General features: G+C 43.5%; 1 protein-coding gene across 1 annotated transcript in view; it reads left to right on the forward strand.

Annotated features, from left to right (window-relative positions):
- Hs3st3a1 (heparan sulfate-glucosamine 3-sulfotransferase 3A1) overlaps positions 1-21971 on the forward strand; it is a 91725-nt gene extending 69754 nt beyond the window's left edge. The window contains exon 2 of the mRNA XM_028869341.2: positions 19433-21971. Coding sequence (XP_028725174.1) covers positions 19433-20054 — 622 coding nt within the window. The 3' untranslated portion in view covers positions 20055-21971. The remainder of the gene's footprint in view (positions 1-19432) is intronic.
- The last annotated feature ends 314 nt before the right edge of the window (positions 21972-22285 follow it).

The following is a 22285-nucleotide window of genomic DNA, read 5'->3' on the forward strand; positions in this document are numbered from 1 at the left end:
GAAAGACAGCATAGATACAAAGGCTAGAAAATGGGCACTCACACCTTTAATCCTAGCATTCCAAGATAGAAATCCTCGATCTCTGTGAGTTCAAGCACATGGAAACAGCAAGCATGGTGACAGCTTAATCCAGAAAGCAACTTAATCCAATGTGTAGAAAAAAAAGTATATAAGGTGAGCAAAACTAGAAGATTTGGCTGTTAAGCATCAGGCTTTTGAGCAGTATTCAGCTGAGACTCATTCCGGATGAGTACTCAGAGGCTCAGTCTGAGGAGACAAGACAGCGAGATCCGCAGTGAGATAGCTGTGCTTGCCTGTCTCTCTATCTACCAGCTGCCCCAACTCGGCTCGGTTTGAATTTTAATAAGAACTTTAGAGTTGTACGATTGCATAGCATTTACATTCAGTAGGTCTTTCCAGCATAGTATTCCTCACAGAACTAGAAAAAAAGATTCCAAGAATTCAAATAGAAAACAACAGGCCATGAATAGCCTAAGCAATTCTAAGAAGAAAGAACGATACTTGGAGATTTTACAATATCTGACCTCAAATTATACTACAAGACTATAGTGACAAAGACAATCTGGTACAAACAAACAAACAAAAAAACCAACCAACAGACAATAAGAACAACAGCAGGCTTACAGACCAATAGAAAAGAATAGAAGCCATAGAAGTGGGATAAACCTACACAGCTATGACCACCTAATTTCTGGTAAAGGTGTCAAAAGCACGCACTGAACAAAAGATGTGGAGTCAAGAAATAGTGTAGGCAAACCTAGGTACCCACCACAGAAAGATGAAATCCGATCCCCATCTCTCACCCTGCACAAAAATGAAGTCAAAGTGGATTGAAGACCTTAACTTAAATGCTGAAACATTGAAACTTCTAGAGACAAACTAAGGGGACACACACTAATATGTAACTATTTGCAAGAACTTTCTAAACAAGACTCCAACTGGACTACATCAAAATATATAGCTTTTTTTTTTTTAAATTCTACACAGCAAAGAAAGTCTCAGCAGAGAAAACAGATGGGTCACAGAATGAGGGGAAATCTCTGCCAGCTATACTTTAGACAGGGAGCTAATATCCAGAATGTACAAAGAGTTACACAAATTAAACGCCCAAGAAGTAACCTGGTATTATCTGTAGGTCTGTCTAAGTCATTGCAAATAGATGAAGCTCCATCTTTTTTATCACTGGAAATGCTCTTTTATATATATTTACTATAATGTGTTGATTTTTTTAAAGCCAATTTCTTAACTGTAGTCTTAGTAAGGATTAGTATTAGTTTCCTGTGTTAGGGAATGTAGTAGTACTGATGCTATTTTGGATGGTCTGCTACAAGAGGAAGATGAGTGTATTTGAACTTGTATTTCTTTAAATTATTCATCCCCCAGCAGGGAATGCTTTGTTCTCTTCCACCTCCATGTTTTCAAACACTTCCTTCAAAATCCTCCTTTCTCAGTTGACCCCAATGAGCCACGTGATAAAATGAATTTGCATATAAAGTAGCTGTGTGAAGGTCACTTGTGGTGCCTTTGGTATCAGCGCTCACTCTCTGCTCGCACAGCTTGGTTTGGTCAGCTTTCTCTAAAGCCCTTAGTCAGGATCAACATTCTCTGAATGCAAAAACCTGCTCAGTATGGTGGTTCTGCTACTGAAATGTGTTGATCCCAGTGCCTACGCCCTCTAGGTGGCAAGCTCTTTGAAGGCAAGAACATTGTAATCCAAGCAGCTCTACTTTCTAATAGGATATTTGGCCCAAGTAGACACTCCATGAATGTTTGCTAAATCAAAATCTTAGTTGAGAACAAACCTGCCATTGTTCAAACAGTAATAATTCAACACATATTGACCTTCTTAGTCATTCAGTATGTACCTGTTAGACATGTACAGCAAATTACATCATACATTCCCCAACTTACAATAGTCCTACTTAAGAGTTTCTGACTTTATGGTGATTGGAAAGAAAGACTTTTTCAGTAAAAAACTGTATTTTGAATTGGAGTTTTGGTATTTTTCCTGGTCTAGAGGTATTCATTTCATAAAGCACTCTGATGATGCTGGGCGGCATGAGCCCTGGACCACAGCTCCCAGCCATCCACAAGACTGAAATGCCTCTGATAAAGATGAGTGCTGAAATGAGAGGCAAATGGAAGACTCACACAGTGCACCAGGGAAAGCAAGAAAGCAACACACTTCACAGGACCCCAGCAATTTGATGAAGCCAGACAGAACTGTTCAGTGAACCAGCTTTCTTCCTCCTTGCTACTTAGAGAAAGAAAGTTTGTAGTCACGATAACCCGGGAAACAAAAGTTTGTGGCTGTTATGTTTGTGATTGCTGAAAACTGGAACCAAATCAAATGTCCTCTGACAGGTCAATAGACAGACATACTGCCCTGTATCTATTACAACAGAACACTACTCAGCTATAAAAAGGACTGAGCTATTCGTGTGTATGGCAGCTTGAAATGGATCTCCACCACATGGTGGCAGTGCAGTGGGAAATGAGCCAATCACAGAGAGCCATAGGCAGCGTGATCCCAGTTGTGTATCACTCTTAAAAGGACAAGCAACAGTGACGGAGACCAGATCTAGATAGATGGCTGCAGGGTGAGGGGAGAGTAGGGCTATAAAGCAATTCATGAGAGTGGAATGATGAGACAGTTTTATGTTCGATCACGGGTAGTTATGCAAACCTATACCATAGCATGCACACAGAGTTGAACCCTCCCCACAAAGTCGATTCTCTTCTGCATGAGTTTAATATAAAACAAAACTTTGCTTGGGGACATAAAAGAAAATTTGTATAGGTGAAAGCTGCTGCATTTCTCCAGATTGATGGACTTAGGATGGAGAGAATGGCATTGCTTTCTAAACCCATCACTGCGTTTTATGAAATCCTAGTGTCAGTGTCCAGGAAGAGAGGAAATGTATTTTATATAAATGTTTTTCCAATTCTCCAGTCCATGTGGAGGAGACCACACTCAATAGAGTATGTGCAAGAGTAAAATAAGTAGGAAAATTCGTGTGAGATGTGAGACTATGGAAATAATAACAACACTCTGCAGGGAACAGAGTAAACATACAATAGAAGAAATCTGACAGACTGAAAAGGATTAGAGAGAAATTTGGTATATGACTCCAATGGCACAGAGGAGCTGGGTAAACTAGTTGCCTGCTTAATTTAAAAATTAAAAAAAAAAAAAATATTTCAAATCTTTGTTCAGTCATGGAAAGAGGGCCAGAAAGATTGTAAGAGATGTGGAGGACTGTTGTGAAACACTTTTAGAAGTGGCATGGCCCATGTAATCAAGAACACACACCAGCTGTGTAGCTAGAGTTTTCCTGCCTTGCCCACAGTCAGGACAAATCTCTTGTCACCCACCAGTCCCACAGCTGCTCAGACCCAACCAAGTAAACACAGAGACTTATATTGCTTACAAACTGTATGACCGTGGCAGGCTTCCTGCTAACTGTTCTTTAGCTTAAATTAATCCATTTCCATAAATCTATACCTTGCCAAGTGGCTTGTCGCGTACCTGTATCTTCACATGCTGCTTGTCATGGTAGCAGCTGGCAGTGACTCCTTCTGCCTTCCTGTTCTTTCTTTTCTCCTCTCTGTTAGTCTCGCCTATACTTCCTGCCTAGCCACTGGCCAATCAGTGTTTTATTTATTGACCAATCAGAGCAACACATTTGCCATACAGAATATCCCACAGCACAGCTGTGGCTACCTGTGCAAGTGCACACACACACACACACACACACACACACACACACACACACACGAGGGGAGGCGGCAGGCATCAAGGGTTGGAGAGATAGCTTTTGAGATCACTAGTTTCTTGTAAACAGGATGGAGGTTTGGTTCCCAGCACCCACATGGTAGCCCACAACCATTTACAACTACCATCCCAGGGGTATCTGACACCCTCTTCTGGCCTTTGCAGGCAGTAGGCATGCACATAGATACACACACATGCAACAAAACAATCTTACATGTAAAATTTTTAAAAGAAAAATATTAAGCCATGGAAGTAGAAGGTAGTCTAATTGGGAGGTAGCAGGAGTCTTCAGAAGTGGGTGCATTATATGAGAGGGAAATCTGTATACTCATAATACATTGTTTGTATGTATAAAATCATCAAAAATTAAATAAAAATCAATAACGTTGAGAAATGTTTAAAAGGCCACTTGGGGAGCAGTTGTGTTCCCACGACCTCAGCACAGCACCTATGAGGCTTTGTTTCTGTGCCTAAGGAAGGGTCCAGGTCCAGTGCACAGATGCGAGGCATCTGCCACATCTCCGCTGTGGTGGAGACACCTAGCACATGTGAGCTGCTTCGTCTGCAGGGTCTGTTCCTGACAGCCCTCGGGTTTATTTGGCACCAAGGGTCCTGTCTGGCTGCCTCGTTTTTCTTCCTAATGACTTCCCCGGGTCCTCTGCACGTTCTCTGGGCCCACCCTTCACATTTCCAAGTCCCTGGACAAGGGTACCGCTGAAGGCTCACATACCATGTGTCTAAACATTTTAAAAGTTATAAATCAAGCTAATACACTGTTAGATGAAATGTCTCGCTTTGACAAATATTCCTTGGTAACAATAAAACAGAAAAATAAGCTTAAATCTATTGTTTTTGTATGTCTGAAAGTTGGCAAAACACCAAAGATGACTCAATTTAATTATTATTTCTCATTTGGGATTTTCTGTAGATGGGCCAGCAGTGTTTGGATGAGCTATAAAATAAAGATATACACAAATCATGACCTATGGCACTCACATAGTAAGATTTATTTTTCAGCCCTAAACTTTCAGTAAATACTAATTATGTTGCAATCAATATTCCTCATATTAATTTTATTCTATTGACAGTAATGGTCTCAATCACAGACTGAGAAATGTTTTCTGAAAAGATCCAGATAGTAAATAGTTTAGACCTGCATGCCATATGTCTTCTGTTCCTCTCCCTTTTTGTGTACTTACAGTTCAAAAGCTGAATAGACAGTGTGCAAGCAAATAGGTATGGATGTTTCCACAAAAGTTTGTGGATTAAAAAAAAAAAGCTAATTATCTGCATCCCCTGATTCCATGAAGGAATTCCTCAGAAGGAAACCCGTATCGGTTAAGCAATCACTTACCACTCTCTCCACTCAGCTCCTGGCACTGTGGGATGCTTCTTATTAGTGTTGCATATAGGTAGAACCAGAAAGTTAAAGAAAATAACATAAGTTTGGAGTATAGGATTGAGTTTGGTGATCACAGATATAAAGAATTTTGAGATGTGGAAATTGTAATATACTCTGATAAAAATTGTAAATTAAGATCAAATGTGAAACTTAAGAAATCAAGTTATTAATAGCTCAGTTGGGCATGTGCCAGATGATTGCATTAATCTCAGTAAAACTTTGAAAATGCAACTTCTTTAACGTTGACACATGCATTTAAAAAATGTGTAATTTAGTTTTTTTCAAGCCCTGTTTGGGTTAATGAGTTCTCAGAACCCGCTTGGGACACCTCCTACTTGTTCCTAGAGTCCATGTCATGAGTGCACGCACGCATGCACACACGCACGCATGCACGCACAGAGAGCATTACCAGGAGAAAGCTCTTTGGTGTTAGCGAACAGGAAGCCTTTGCTTAGTACTGAGTTAGTCCTTTCTCTTAGCTGACTTCTTCTCTTACTCAAATCCTTCCCCAAATTAGTGAAGCATGTTCATCTCCAGTGTTGGCACCAGTGCATCCCTTGTGTGCTCTTAGCATCCAGGGATTTTGTTTCAAAACATTAGAGAAAGAGATTTGGAGAAGCATTTTCCTGGAGCCTGGATGAGGTTTGCGATGAGAGTGTGCTCAGGTCTATGGGTTGCACTAGACTGCTTACTGGCGAGATGGCTGCTATAGTAAGTGTGTGCGTGTGAATGTGCAATTCATGGGCCTTTCTGCACTGTAGGGGTGAACACCAGAGCCCTCTGTCTGTGTCCCTTTCTATAAATGACCTTACCCCTTCCCAGTGGCAAGAGGCCTGTCACGCTGATGGACACTCACTCCTTGCTTTCCTGAAGTTTGATGGCAGCTTCATTTCAGGATGTTATTATGCTACAACTTTGCCCTGTCATGTTGTAGAGTGAGGCTTATGATGAATGTCTGGCATTATTTTTGGTATGGTTTCGGTATTACATTAGTATGGTTTTCTATTGCTGGGAAATCTCGAGACTCGCCCAGGATGCTGAAGATAAATTTGAAAAAGGACATCCAGAGCATCCGGGCCTCCAACCACTGCTGGCACTGAAGCTTCAAGCTCTTCTTCTGTCTCAAACTTAAAAGGCCTTTGATTTTGTTCCTACTCTGTGTTTAGGACCAAGAAACAGGAAGAAGGAAAACAAAATGCTGGGAGAGGAAGGGGAGGCATGACGGAACCAAAGCCCACCACTGCCAAAATGGAGCAAAGACTCCCTGCAGTCTCAGATTTACTCGGCCCCTGTCCTCACAGGTTTTGTTTTTTCCCTACAAGCTTTGCGTGTTGCTTGCCAAGTCAGGGAGCACAGTCTGCCTTATCTCCAGCTGTATACATGCACAGGCCGGATAATTCCAGGCTGCTGAGACAGCGCCTCGCTGACGCCCCTGCCCACAGTAACACAGCTCCCATAGAGGTTCTCAAACCCATCCTTCATGAAACTCCTGTCAGGAGCCAGGGTGAGCTCAGATGGGGACTTGATGAGGCTGCAGCTGAGGACCCAAGGGCTCACCTGCCCTTGGCCCATGGTCTTCACGCTTTCATTAAAAACTCTACTTCTCTCTTCTAAATAGTTGACTTAAGATGCGGTTAAAGCACTAGGTAAGCATAAGAAAGCAGCTTTTACCTTTACTGAGGCCCACGTTTAACAGAGTCTCCTGGTTCCAAGCCATTCAGGGAATGTCTCCTCTGTGGTTGGGCTGTGCTTTATTTATAGTTATCTTATGTTGTCATATGCTGGTGGCACATAACCACAAATTTTACTCTTCAGGAACCAGCACCAGGGTGGCCATGTGTACTCTGGGCACAGTACATTTTAGAATTAAGGCCAAATGAAGTAAGATAGAGTAGTGGACTGTGGGTTGAGAGACACAGGATCTCAGCCAGCCCTGTGTCATGGAAACTGAAGAACTGGGTGTTGACAGGAAGGCACTGGAGGGTTCAGGGGACTTCTCCCCCACCCCAGGTCTACAATGCCAGGGAGCTTCTCAGGGAACAGCAGTGAGGAATGTTCCCATCTTTGAACAATTTATCCACCACACCCTTATTTTTTATGGTCTATCTATAGTCTCTGAGGTCTATCTATAATCTCCTAGTTTGTTTCCCTGTCCGTCTGTTGGTCAGTCTGTCTGTCTGTTAGTTGTTCGTAAATATGCACACCCCTCAGGGCTTGTGAATTCTCAGCTTTGGTTCTAGAGACCATGTAATGTGGTGCTGTTTTATTTCTGCTACATGTGGCCTTTCTAACTACATTAAATGTGGTTTTGTAAGACTTTTATTCTGTTCTGATTTTAGATGTTCCTAATTTTTTTTTTTTTGAAACACACAGACTTCATTCAAGAAATACACAGACTCATTCAAGACCATTTCACTTTGCTTGTTCAGTCATTTGGCTAAAAGGAACATGCACGTTTCTTTCCACAGGGGCGGGTGTGAGTTTTCCTGAATCTTTGTACTTTTGCACTTTGAGATACTATATCAGATGAAATAAAGCTTAGTTCAGTATAAAGGTTTTTTTTTCTTTTAAACTTTTGCTACCAATGGTCACTTACACTAAATAAAGTCTAAGGCTACGTTCCCCACTCTCTCCCTCTGCGGTAGCCCAACTGTATTATGTTACTTACCTTTCTGTGTTCGTGCCTGTGAGACTCTTCCTTCCCAAGCCCTATCACCCCTGCTGGCGCTTGCCCATGTGGATCTGTGCTAGAGGTGGGTGCCAATGGCAAGGAGCAGGGTCTGCAGACAACATAGAGCAGTGTAAGGGACCTCTTAGTCCCAGAGAGAGCCTCAGCCCTCTGTGGAGGGGCCTAGGATAGCCCTAACCCCAGAGTGGTTTCTCGGGTTCTGATTGTCTACTGGACAAACAAGGGAGCATGTGATCCCACCTTGGAGCAGACTTGGAGACAACACAGTCAGATGTGGAAATGTCACCTTAAGCTTATGACTATATCAGTTCCCAGGTGAAGGAGACTTAAGTTCAGAGGGGACAGCAAAACCTGTGGGACACGGCTGTAGCTTTAGACCATTTGTTTACAACCTTCCTAATGCTGCAACCTCATGTTGTGGTGACCCCCAACCATCAAATTACTCTGTTGCTATGCTACTTCATAACTGCAATTTTGCTATTGTTGTGAATCACAGTGTAAGTATCTGATACGTGACTTCCTGTGAGGGTCGTGACCCACAGATTGAGAACCAATGCTTTAGCTCATCAGTGAATGATGTGATGAAGGGGGCTGACTGGGAGACTTTCAGCATCCACAGGCATGGCCACTCTACACTTGGGATCAAAGATACCTCTTGTCCTCCCCGTTCAAGGTGGCTCTTTAGTATTCAATGACCACAGATGTATTTTCTGCCTTTCCTAAGTTTCTCAATGAGCAATCAAGAATCCTTGACTTTCTGTACTCCTCTGGGGTTTCATTGTTGAAATAAACCTTGGTACGTGTTGAGTCCTGGATCCTGGAATGGTCAGAATGGCTTCCATTTCCTCCTGCTCTTTTAACATTTTGAATCTTGGAAGGCATTGACTGTCCACAGCACCAGAAAGCATTCCAGCCGCTCAATCTAACATTTACTTCTCTCACTGATGGTACAGTTATTAGAATGGCCCATACAAGTTTGCTCAGTGTGGGAGCTGGTTTGTAGCATCAGTCTCCTTCTCCCTCAGAAGCCAACTCAAACATCAGCAGAAGGGAGTTTCTTTTCCAGCTTCACAAGTCACGTTTTGAGTGGGGTCTCACATCACAACGGCAGGAAAAGAAATATTAGCATGAGTGAGCCGTGGCCCCAGGGACAGCAAGCTGACAGCTCCCGACTCAGTGTGGTTTCCTCCCTTCTCAGACACACACGGTTAGAGTTCTCCAGGGACTACCTGCCGACATTGGCCATCCAGAGAGAAAGTCCTTCCTGGCGCACGGCACGCTGTAGCTGGAGGCTTGCAGAGACAGACCGAGTGTATGCACATGCAAATTGGCAAGATTTATCGATCCCTCAAGGTAAATCGTCCTTGTGCTGCAACCCAGGATTTCCCTTGCAGCCATGCTTCCCTTGAAGAAGAGAGCTTTTGGAAAACAGGGTAACAGGCTACTTCCTGCTTCAAGATTCAGGGACAGGCAATCTACATGCCAAGATGAATGGGGCAAGGAATACATTTAACAGTTAAACGTTTAGTCACAATGTCCAAGATGGCCAGTGATGCTGAGAGGAGGAGTCACACTGATGCTGCCCGGGTATTTGGAAGGGTTGAAAGAACATGCACTCTAACATGAGAAAGACCTAGAATTTTATTCTGTTCCTATTTAATCACAACTGTCGCTGGGGCAAACCATGCTACCCTTCTGTCTTCTGAAACTAAAATTCAATTCTCAGTAGCTTCTCTGGTAGTTGGTGAGACCAGAGGAATTATTTGTGCGCCTCAGTCTGTGGTAAATGCTTCCCAAGTGTCTATTGTCTACTCTTCTTACCACATTCTTCCCAAGGCCAGGGCTTGAACTCCTGACTCCCTTGGATCTATTACTTTTAAGAAAGCTTGGTCTCTGAACTTCATCTTGTAACCATGTCATCCTATTTCAAGGAAGTAAGGGGTAGATGCTGGTCTCCTTTGTCACGAACTTGCTTTTATCAAATGCAATCAGATGCTCAGCTCCAGATAGCCTGGTCTTTCTGTTGCCACTCTTCAGAGAATTAGACACATTGGCGTCCCAAACCATACACAGAATCAATCGTGTTTTGCAGATGAGGAAATGGAGGCCCAAAGTACCACAGTGACTTGCATAAGGTCACACAGCTTATTAATAGCAGAAAGTGCCTGACATCTGTATTATTTCTCTCAGTTCTGAGTTTCCTAGGAAGCTGGAGACTTTCTGCCAGACTTCACAGGGCTGTGAAACAGCCATATTTCAGAATGACACCAATGCTGTGTCTCCTTCTGGGTTATTGGGAAGAAATAACCACTTTTTGCAAGTATTCTGATTCCACTAAACAGAAAACTACACATGTGTTTCTATTTTGTGGTGGGGACAGGAATACTCCCACCCCAAACAACTTACTAGTTTGTAGAGTATTCATCATTTTCTCCCCTTACACCTTTGTCATCCTTTCTGGGAATACCTCTGCCATCCCTATGTAAATCACCCACGGCATCCTCATCTTCCTGCTCTACACATGACTCTTATTCTCCTCTCCACTGTCATTCCCACCATCAACACCAAGTTCCACACACATGGATTACATTGGGAGAACTTTCTAAAGCGCTCAGTCACCTACGTTCTTTTCTAACTGCACATGCTTCCAGTCATTTCCATGTCTGATTATGTACTCCTCTGCCAGCCTCTAGACACATGACTCCCCAATTCCTGTAGGCAGCCAAGTCCTTCACCTCATCTGTCTTCAGTCCAGAGTCCAGGCCTTTCTGCATCTTCCATGGTCTGAGTCACTCTCTCGTGTTCTCATTTTCTCCAGCAGTTGTCCAAGTTCTTGTTTTAGGTTCCATGTTTGTGGATTCCTTTTCTCAGCCACTTTAATTGATGGCTTCTTATCGGATGTAGCAGGAATCTTAAATGGTCTTATTAATAAAAACAAACCCAGAACCAGGTATTGGGGTGAATGCTGGAAGATCAGAGAAGCAGAACAAGCCACATCCACCTCACCTTGCGAATTCCTCAGATGATCCTGTTTTCTCAGACTGGAAGCCTCTGAGTCCTTAACCAAATGGATCTCAGCTGAACTGCTTCTTGAAAGCCTGAATGCTTAACCAGCTCTATCTAGTTCCTGGTCCTCCTCACGCCTTATATACCTTTCTGCTTTCTGCCATCACTTCCTGGGATTAAAGGCTCACTTCCTGGGATTAAAGGCTCACTTCCTGGGATTAAAGGCGTGAGTCACCATGTCTGGCTGTTTCCAGTGTGGCTTTAAACTCACAGAGATCCAGATGGATCTCTGCTTCCCAAGTGAGAGGATTAAAGGTGTGTGTGCCACCATTTTCTGGCCTCTATATCTAGTGGCTGTTCTGTTCTCTGACCCCAGATAAGTTTATTAGTGTACACAATATGTTGGGGAACACAATATCACCACAATCGGATGCATTATAATAAAGTCAAAAGCGCAGAGGAGAGCACCAATGACTGTCTGGGTTAGCACTTCTCAAAGTTCCTAATGCTCTGGCTCTTTTTGTGGCACCTCATGTTGTGGCAACGCCCAGTCAAAAAAATTATTTTTGTTGCTACTTCATAACTATAATTTTATGACTGTTATGAATTGTAATGTAAACATTTGATATGCAGGATATCTGATATGTGACCCCCAAAGGGATTGTAGTGCACAGGTTGAGAACTGCTGTATTAGGTGATATTAATTATTGTATTAGTGTATATTTTTATTATATTATTGTTAATTCATATGTATATGAGGAGATCCTAGGCCCATTAAATCTCTCTTACAGAGCTGCAACAATAAAATGAGAATGTTATTTCCAAAACATCTTGCAAGCATCACTTATAAAGTTGTATTCAGATAATTTTCTCCCTTCAGGCCAGATTCTTGAGCGTCTTCTCTATGGCGATGCCCACCACTTTGCCCCAGCTGTGGGAATAGGCATCCATGTGTAGGACAGATGTTATGCAGTTCCTGTTCTTCTGGTTTATCTGGGGAGAGGAAAGTGGTCCTGCGTGGCCTAGGTAGCTGAGTCTACTCCTTTCCCTCTGTCATCTACATTTCCACAAATTGGAGATGTGCCTGTTTTGGCAAATGTGATTTTTGTTTTGTTTGGGTTTTACGAAATATGTGGGTTTTTTTTGGAGCCTTATGGGAAACTGGCCATTTATTTTTTATGAGCATAGTAAAATATTTATCCAACTTTAACTTAAATACATAAAGACACACAAATCGGAAGATACAGCTCCACTGCCAATTTCCACCAAGTGGATATACTGTGTGAGGAGTGTCCAGACAGGTGTGCTCCATCACTTTGAAAAGCTTTTCTTTTTCCTTCCCCACATGGATTCCCCTATGGGCAACAACTGTTTCGACAACTAGTCAGTTCAGGAATTTCTTGTTTGTTTTGTTTTGTGTTTTATAGGTGTGTGTGTATGCGTGTGCGCGCATGTGTGTACATGTAAGCAGTCATGGGGGAGGCACATTCATGCATGTGGACACCAGAGGCTGCTGTCAGGTATCTTCTGTTGTCTCCAATCGCTTCTCCACCTCATTATTATTATTATTATTATTATTATTATTATTACTATTATTATTATTTGAGACAGAGTCTCTCACTGAACTTGAAGTTCACCGATTTGGCCAACCAGGCTAGCCATCGAGCCCCAAGGATCCGTTTGTGCCTGCCAGCCCCAGTGCCAGGATTATACAGACACACAGTGCTGTGTCTGACTTTTTATATATGTTCTGGGAATCTGAGCTCAGCTTGTCATGCCTATAAAGCAAGCACTTTACCACCTGAGCCTTCTTCCCAGCTCCGATCATCAAGTTTTCATGGAGGAAGTCACATTAGCTCCTTTTCTGTTGCTGTGATAAAACGCCATGGCCAAGGCAATTTATAGAAAAGGGGGGGGGGCATAATTCTGAGTTGACAGATCCATAGGGATAGGTAGGAGTCCATCACCACCATCACAGAGAGGAAGCATGGCCACAAGCACCATGCATGGTGGCAGGAACAGCTGAGAGCTCACATCTCAAACCGTCAGGAAACAGAGAGACCAAACTTGAAATGGAGCAGGTCTTTAAACTCTCAAAACCCACCTTCATGACATACTTCCTCCACCAAGCCACACCTCCAACCTCTGCCCCCCCAAGTAGGAACACCAGCTGAGGACTAAGTATTCAAATGCCAGAGACTCTGATGTCGTACCATTCAAACCACCACAACAGTCATACAGCAGATGCATTGCAGGACTAGCTGTATGGACTGGCTGTGTTTATTAGCGTTGTTTGTGAAACTCGTCAACAAGCAGGTGTGTCTGGCGGAAGTGAAGTCATCCATCCTGACCGCCCTGTGTTCTGAGGCCCTGTGTTGGATATATATATTTACTTTTGGGTTTTGATGAGCATTTGGGACCCTTGAATTTGGGACCATCATTGTTATGTGACCATGGATGAACAGCTGTGCAAAATCACCAGGCACAAAATTGCTGGGGACACATGCTCAGCTTTAGTAAATGGTGCCAACCAGCTCTAGAATCACTGTGTCAGCTTGCTCTCCGCCAGCAAGATGCCAGTTATTGCTCATCCTCACACACACTTGGAAACCTCATCACTTCTATTCCAGTTGTCTGAGTGGATGAGTCATGTTACAGTATGGATACAGGATTTTAATTTCCACTTCCCTAATCCAATGACTTCTCAGAAATTAATTGAACATTTGGATATTGTGTTTTGTATAAAATGGTTACTCAAGGTTTTTGCTCATTTTTCTTTCAATCTGTTTATTTTTCTTTAACTTATTGACTTCTTTATATTTTACAGATATAGCTTTTGACAGATCCACATTGTGTAAACATTTTCTTTCATTCTGAGGTTTGCCTCTTTACCCACTTGATGGTATCATTTGATGAATGAACATTTTTGCTTTTTATTTATTTCAACTTATCATTTTATTACATTTATTTCTTCAATTCATTCTAAACATTTTCCCTCCATCTGAATCATGAAACTGCTCTTATAAATTTCTGTCCTGCATATATCTATAAGCAATATGGAATTGAATTTTATGTAAAATAAGAGGTTGATTGATTAAATGAAATTATTAAAAACAAATTAGAATGGAATATTTATCCATCCATTTGTCCATTCATCCATCCATCCATTCATCCATCCATCCATCCATCCATCCATGCATCCATCCATCCATCCATCCATTTATTTATTCATTTAAAGCTACTTCCAGAGATGGCTGGTAGCAATTATACAGGGAAGGTAGGGGTTGAGAAGACAGTGTGAGGGCCTTGGGAATCCAGGAGTGTGGTACTATTGTGTTCCCCAAAATATTGTGCACACTAATAAACTTACCTGGGGTCAGAGAACAGAACAACCACTAGATACAGAGGCCAGAAAATGGTGGCACTCACACCTTTAATCCTAACATTCCAAAGGCAGAGATCCATCTGGATTTCTGTAAATTCAAAGCCACACTGGAAACAGTCAGGCATGGTGACTCACACCTTTAATCCCAGGAAGTGAGGGCAGAAAGCAGAAAGGTATATAAGGCGTGAAAACCAGGAGCTAGCCTGGTTAAGCTTTTAGGCTTTTAGCAGCAGTTCAGCTGAGATCCATTCAGGTGAGGACTTAGAGGCTTCCAGTTTGAGGAAATAAGATCAGCTGAGAAGTTGGCAAGGTGAGGTGGCTGTGGCTGGTTCTGTCTCTCTGATCTTTCAGCATTCACCCCAATACCTGGCTCCGGATTTGTTTTTATTAATAAGATCTTTTAAGATTCGTGTTACACAGGAGAAAGGGCCCAAATTGGTAAGAATGACTGAACACATGGGTCCCTTTTGTACCACCTTGTGTATATTAGATGCATACCGAATGTAGTTGCTGAGTGGCATGGATGACTCTTTTTAAATGGTTCTCATGGTAACTGAGGTATCTGTATGCAGACCACGGTGAAGCATTGGTCACCTAATCCAAGGGAGCATCCTGCTCAGACTATCTATGAGGCCCAACCACAAAAGTGGCTGTGTCCCCTGCTCAGTGTGGAGAGGGAAAGCTTTCCAGGTCATTCTAGTATTCCTGCCATCAACTACTGTCTTGACCCCTGGCTTTGGTAGAAAAGAACAATCGACTTAGCCTGCCTGCCATGGTGCCTGCTTGGTTCCAACGTTCCCTACTCTGTAGACAGCTACAGGCACAATCCTAGTCCCATAGAGATTACCCAGTAGCAGACCAGCTCCTAAGTGAGGGTGGAGTGATCTCTGAAGCAGATCCAAGCTCTAATGAACAACAGTTCTTTCTGGTATGATGGCTCCTTGTGGAGATAACTAAATCCGCTTACAGAATGTACTCACCTCTCCAACACAACCAGTCCACTTCTGTCTCTCCACAGATGGTGACCAGCTCATGACCTCCAATGTCTGTGCCAATGCTGGATACCCCAGGGCCATGGCAGAGAAGGCATTTCTGGTTTTATCTGGAGTCCTATTATCTGGACTGAGGGAATCATGGCACTGGTCATCACCCCCTTCAGAGTAATACTTGGTATGATCTCTGCAACAGCCACACTGGCAGTCCTCTGTAGGCCAGATTCCTGAGGCATTAGGCTTGGCTTTTCTGTTGAGATGAATAAGCTGAGCTTAGGCAAGTTAAGTCACAGCTTGTCTCCCCCAGCCCTGTCAGCCCTTAGACTGGATAAGCCACAAAACCCATTTTCTGATTTCAGATCGGCTTGACAAACTGTCAAAAATTATTTTATTTCCCTTTGTTCTAGCAAGATGGAAACAAAACCACAGCCCCTTTGAGTACTTAGCCCCTGCATTTAGTTATCTTTAAGCTGAAAGATGTAATCTAGCTAGATCCATCCTTCAAAGCCTGTGTTCCTTCTTGAGTGCTTAAAAAAGCTTACTGTGAACTCTGCTTAGCATGAAGTTTACTGTCTCTGTGCCCTCAGGTCCAGGAGTGTTAACTACATATGCACAGTGCAGTCAGTCTCCAGAAAGCTTGATCACTTTGAACTGCTGTCCATGATGTAGGAATTTTCTACTCCCACTCTGAGCAGTCGGGTTTTCCCATCCTATGAGCGACAAGAGCTGATGTGGCTAACTGTCTTGGGAAGTCCTGTTTGGGCTGTCTCTTTTCAAGCACCTATTTGGGATAGGCTTTTGAAAACATGGATCATTTTCTGAGGTTCAGTGGCATTTGTTTTGGCCAAGCAGTCTGCAGCTTCAGTCTCTGAGAAAGGCTCCCAGGGGTCTCTGCTCCTAGAAACAAGCCAGCTAGGAACTCCTGCGAGTAGTTTGTTCTCTCTTTAAGATTTGGGTTCTGGTTTTGGTTTGTGGTTTTTTTTTTTTGTTTGTTTGTTTTTTGTTGTTGTTATTGTTGTTTTGTTTTGTTTTTTGGTGGGGGAGCAGGGAAAGGTAGCTGTTTGGTCCCCGGGACTCCGATGGGTAGGGCCTAGGGGCTAGAGACCTGATCTGCTGGTCCAGAGATGGGGGCTTACCTGTTCTCAGCCAGTGTAGGGTAAGAACCAAGGAGGCTATATAGCAGGGGGACTCTAGGATGACTGTGGCTTATAATAAGTTTTGGTTTTACTCAATTACTGGGCAAGCCTCAATGAAACATTTCACTATTAAGATAAGAATTTATACTGTATCAAGATGATAATAGAAAATACATAAATAAATAAAAATGAAAAAAAAGATTCAGGGCAAAATGTGAAGTAAAGTAGTTATAACTCAAAGACTAGACAAGGAGGCAGGGATCTGCTTCTGTGTCCTCAAGTCACCCCACATCCCTTTCCCTTCCAGAGTATTTGGTGTTTTCTTAGAGACCAACACTTTTCCATAGGTTTCATCAAATGTCTTTCACTGGGAAATTCCACCATCTCAGGACAGATTTCCCAGCTTGTCATCTACAAGGGCATCCTAAGTCCGGAAGCAGCTTAGGCTAGCTGATTCCACAAGGAACCTGGCATGCACAGATGAGGAAGGGCAATGAGGGGCATCTCAGTTTTGTGGTGTGTACTTCAGGCTGTGCTCACTTATACCCAGCCCTTGAGGTATATTTAAGAGATGGTTCATATGGTGTATCATTTCATAAAACTAATTGAAAAATTCTTTTAAAATTAAAAATAAGAGTTGAATACCCTATGTCCAACATACAACTAGCACTCTCTCTCACAGAAGAAGAGAATCACTTGATTAAAATTGCCAAAGTAACAAATATAAGGAGGAAGGCTCCATCGTATAAGCCAAGGCATGGTTAGCACTAGACACCACAAAGGCTGAGCAATGTGTGCTAGAAATAACCCACAGGGGAGCATGAATACTTGCAAAGTAATTGAGAGGACGTCGCCAATTGGCCTTAAGACAATTCAGTTGGCATGGTTAGTGAGTAGATGGGGCAGGGTAGAGGTGGAGGAAGCTCACAAATGAACTGGGCCATCGTGAGGAGTTCTTGAAGGAGATGCGAGGTACAAGAGATTCACGGGACGTGTTTTCACGTTTTACGTTTGACGTTTTTCAAGTCGTGTATACATAGCAAACAGTGTGGTGGGTGGGGAAGGTAGTAAGATAACAGCAAAGAGAAGCACCCGGCACAAAGCAGATCCTTTTAGTACAAATGCAAAACAGAATTTTGAGAGCAAAACAACGGTTAGAATTAAAACCAAAATATAGTCACCATGGATGGTACTTGCTTCAAATGGGAACTCAGAACTCTTCCGTTTCACTGATAGGTATTGACAGGCAATGACTAGAATGCTGGTGCTTAAGAAAGTTGATCAAGTCCCCACTTAAAAAATAAAGTGCCTTTATGAACTGGAAAGACAGATTTGGGGGGGAAAGCATGTAGTTAAACCCATCGAAAGGGGCAACAAATCACAGCTTAAAAAACAAAGGGAGCAATTTTTTAAAAAGCTAAAATGCAAATGAGTGAATTAGAAAGGGGTGGGATCCTAGCCAAGAGTAATAAAGAAAGGCAGAATACACAAACTATGGGAGAATGGAGATAGAGCTGCGAGTACTCATTAGATGGTTTCTAGAAAAATTTAATTGTCCCAAATCTACAGAAGACAAGATTAGAGCAAGCCAGTGCCCATCCAGGAAAGAGAAAACACCCAGAGATCACACGCTCCTTCCTGACCCCTACACATGCATTATCAGCCCTGGATGGAAGTGATTCCCATCAAATGCCAAAGGAATAGAAAAGAAACTAAGATGTTTAGAACAGGACAACCAGGACTTTTCAAACCATTACATACAAGATGGAACCCTGAGGAGTTGTGAAGACAAGCACTTTGTGTTATATAAAGTCATTTTCTCTGTACTCAGGAGGCCTACCCTGCCCTACAAAGAGCACCAGTGTGTGTGTGGGGTGAAATCCAGGCTAATACCAGACCCACCATGCTGCCTTTGTTTCCCCGACAATGCCCTGTACCTGTGCATGCAGCTGCAGCATTAATGTGCTCTCAGGTGCCTGCTCTGGGGTCCTTGTCACTGTGCTTTTCTTTTGGGGGCCTCCATTGCACAGGACCTTTGATAATGTACCAGCCAGTTTGATTCTGTGACTAATGGGCAGGCAGTCTACATGACACAGATATGCTGATTCGGGTTCTGGAGAGACAGAAGGGGACTCTGGGAGATTCCACTGTGCTGTTTGGGATGGCATGTGATTTAAAAGTGATGGATTGTTTGTTCCTGAAATTTCTGTGCATTATTTTGGGGGCTGTTGTTGGAGACAAGTAGCCAAATCTAGGGTGAAGTCAAATCACTGAGAAGGGGGGACAATTGTGCATTTTGATATTATACTTAGGAGGGCCTGGAGAGATGGCTAAGTGGTTCAGAGTACTTGCTGCTCTTTTAGAGGACCAGAGTTCAGCTTCCTATCACTTCCATCCTCAGGAGGCTCACAGTCATCTTTAATTCCAGTTCCAGGAGCTCCAACTACCACTTCCGGTCACAAGAAGTACCAGCACTCATTTATACAAACCCACACAGAGACATGTAATTTAAAAAAAAAATAAAATACATCCTTAAAGAAAGGATTCCTTTGTTAATGAGGAGATCCTTTTTGAGAAAAATTATTGGCTTTTGTATAAAGGACAAAACTACTCTCCAACACTTGGGACAGGCGTGAACCGGGTGGCATGGGGTGTTTTAATGCCACTTGATAGCACTATTATAATAGTGATTATGACTTTGTAATTCACCTACAGAAAGCACTGATGTTGAGTAGTGTAGATGGATGACAGTAGCTAACAGAGTCCTTATTCTGTGTTGGGAGCATTTCAGAGCTCTTGGGGTGTATTAATTGCCACAAAAACTGTATGACAGGGGCAATATGATTGTTCTGAGGTCCATACTCAAGGAATGCAACTGCCAACAGGGTTTCCGGAAGTTAGGGAGCTGGAACTGCAACCAGCCAGGGAAGTCAGAACCCTGATTGGGTGCTTCTTCAGTTCTTGGGGTCCAAAAGGGACTTGGCTTCTTTACTCTCCCCAGACTCAACAATTTCTGCTTTCTGCAGGGACCTGATGCCCAAAACCCTGGAGGGACAGATCACCATGGAGAAGACGCCCAGCTACTTCGTGACCCGGGAGGCACCCGCGCGCATCTCGGCCATGTCCAAGGACACCAAGCTCATCGTGGTGGTGCGCGACCCGGTGACCAGGGCCATCTCGGACTACACGCAGACGCTGTCCAAGCGCCCGGACATCCCCAGCTTCGAGAGCCTGACGTTCCGCAATCGCAGCGCGGGCCTCATCGACACGTCCTGGAGCGCCATCCAGATCGGCCTGTATGCCAAGCACCTGGAACCCTGGCTGCGCCACTTCCCGCTGGGCCAGATGCTCTTCGTGAGCGGGGAGCGGCTGGTGAGCGACCCGGCCGGGGAGCTGCGCCGCGTGCAGGATTTCCTGGGCCTCAAGCGCATCATCACCGACAAGCACTTCTACTTCAACCAGACCAAGGGCTTCCCGTGCCTCAAGAAGGCGGAGGGCAGCGGCAAGCCGCACTGCCTGGGCAAGACCAAGGGTCGCGCGCACCCCGCCATCGCGCGCGAGGTGCTGCGGCAGCTGCGTGACTTTTACCGGCCCTTCAACCGCAAGTTCTACCAGATGACTGGCCGCGACTTCGGCTGGGATGGATAGCAGATATAATTTAAAAAGAAAAAAATATCAAAATATAATATATTTTTTTACCAGTCGGTAGAGGAAAGACATTTTAATATTTGTGTATTAAGTATGTGTTGCAGTAGTTTTTTTTTCTCCTGTCCCCATGGATAACCAGCATCAAACTTGCGCATGGCAGAAAAGGAGATTTCATGTATCTAAGCCCCTCCCATCTTCAGTTTGTTTATGTTCTGAACACTCATTCGCAAAGGATAAGCACCGGTCCCACTAAACCTTTTAAGAAAATCCCCAGGGCAAACCTCCCTTCTGTTAGGTACAGAAACCTGACGGAATTGAGACCTGGCTTTCCATTTCGCTCTCTTTCTCTTGTACCACTTTTTCTCATAAGTCATTTCTCAGTTAATGATACTCTGTGTATGCACAGGGCAGTTTTCAATTGTAGCTTTGATCCTTACACTACTGCTGCAAGTTTGTGGTGCATTTATAGAGACCATCATTTTCTATTTTAGAGGTAAGGGAAACAGTCTCAGGGAGGTTGAATGACGTATCTTAAAGCCAGCCGGATGGTGGATCCTATCTGCCACTTTTTCTCTATTTTATGACTGGGGTAGGGGGTGGGGCTTAGACACCTGGGGCTTTAGAAGCTCTGGGGTGACCCCAAAAGGGCAGAGAGGGTTTGTTACTGCCATCTGAGTTCCAGGCTGCCCTATGGAACACACAGCCTCATTACATAGCCGTATTCATGGAAGTCACTGAGATGGGGACACAAGCTCTCTGGGGAGCCCCTCTTGCCTCTTGGCTGATCAAAGCATGCTGAGCCAAGGAAATCTGACCCATGGGTGGTCATCTGAGTGCCAGAGAAATCACCGAATTCTCCTATTGAGGGAAGATGGGCAGAAACAGCGAGGAGTGTAGCAGAGTGCCACTCTCCTTGTTTTTGAAAGAAAATCTCCCTTCCTTTGTAGTACCTCATCTCCGACCATGGTTAAGAAGCCTTTCCGTCTCCCCCAGTTTTCACAGACCTGCCACTCAGTCACTTTACCCGCCTCCGCATTTCCTGCTCGCATGAGTTAGAACCTAATGCTCATTCATGATTGGAAAACATTCTAAGAAACACAGTTGCGGACGCAACCCCACCCCTTCTTGCCCATCCCCTGTCTAAATGGCTCAAATGAATCAATAGTGTGTTGAGAGGACTCCTTGCTCTCTGAGTGGGTATTAACGAGATTAGCATTAATGGGAATTAAATTGCTTTAGCGAGGGGCACATATGCACTGAACATATAAAGCATTCATAATTACTCCGTCAGCAACATTCTACCACAGGTTTAAGACCAAGAAGAAAATGCTTGCTGTTCCATCAATATTTTATCTACTAAAATTTAAAGGGCCGGATACTCTAGTCTACTAAAGTAATAGTTTGCTTTTCTCTGCTGTCAATCAAGAGAAGCTAAGTTGTTTTTCAATATGCTGGGTGACTGTTAAGTTTGTCATAGGTGCCCCATCAGGGGTGTCCGTGTCTCTTCAGAAAACGAATATGGGCTTGAAAGGAAGTGAGAACGTTCTTTTAACTTTCTACGTGTTTTGTCATCTTCAGGTTCATTTGTTAATGTCCCGTTTATGGATGTAAGCCCCAAACTCAGGTCACTTTTTCCGCTTGGTCTCCTTCACTTCGGTGCCCTCAGCCTTCAGCGGCACAGTCTGTTTTCAGTGGACGTGCGTCCTCACCAGCAGCCACGAGAGACTCATGTTAAGCTCTGCTCATCTTTGAATTTGTTACGTTTGTGCTTCTGAATCTTTTGTATTCCTCTCCCTGCCTGCCATTATGCAAAAGCGGCTTGCACAAAACCAGAATTGTATCTAACAGCTGCACTCAGTAACCTTCCTCTTTTCCCAGGGAAGGGATAATAAAAGAACAAAATCCAAGTGCAAAGGATCTCTGGCTTGTAGCTGTTTTTGTTTGGATAATTTAACATAGGAATCAATGAAAAAGAGTCTTCCAGGCAAACTTTCAAACTTGTGAGTGTCCCTAAAGGTGTCTGAAGTTTTGAATCTTGGGCTAATGGATGATGAACAAGCTGGGGTTCTCTCAGTTTCACTGAAGACATGGGGCAGAATGCTTCTGCCTTCAGTGGAGAGCGCACTCCTGCTGTGAATGGAATTGGCTCTCATTTATGCTGTCCATTTAGCTACACCAAACAATAGGCTTTGATCTCAGGTGGAACAGGAGGGCCCTCCTTCCTTAAGCTG

This window comes from Peromyscus leucopus, chromosome 8b (assembly GCF_004664715.2).
Source record: "Peromyscus leucopus breed LL Stock chromosome 8b, UCI_PerLeu_2.1, whole genome shotgun sequence".
NCBI classification, from domain to species: Eukaryota; Metazoa; Chordata; class Mammalia; order Rodentia; family Cricetidae; genus Peromyscus; species Peromyscus leucopus.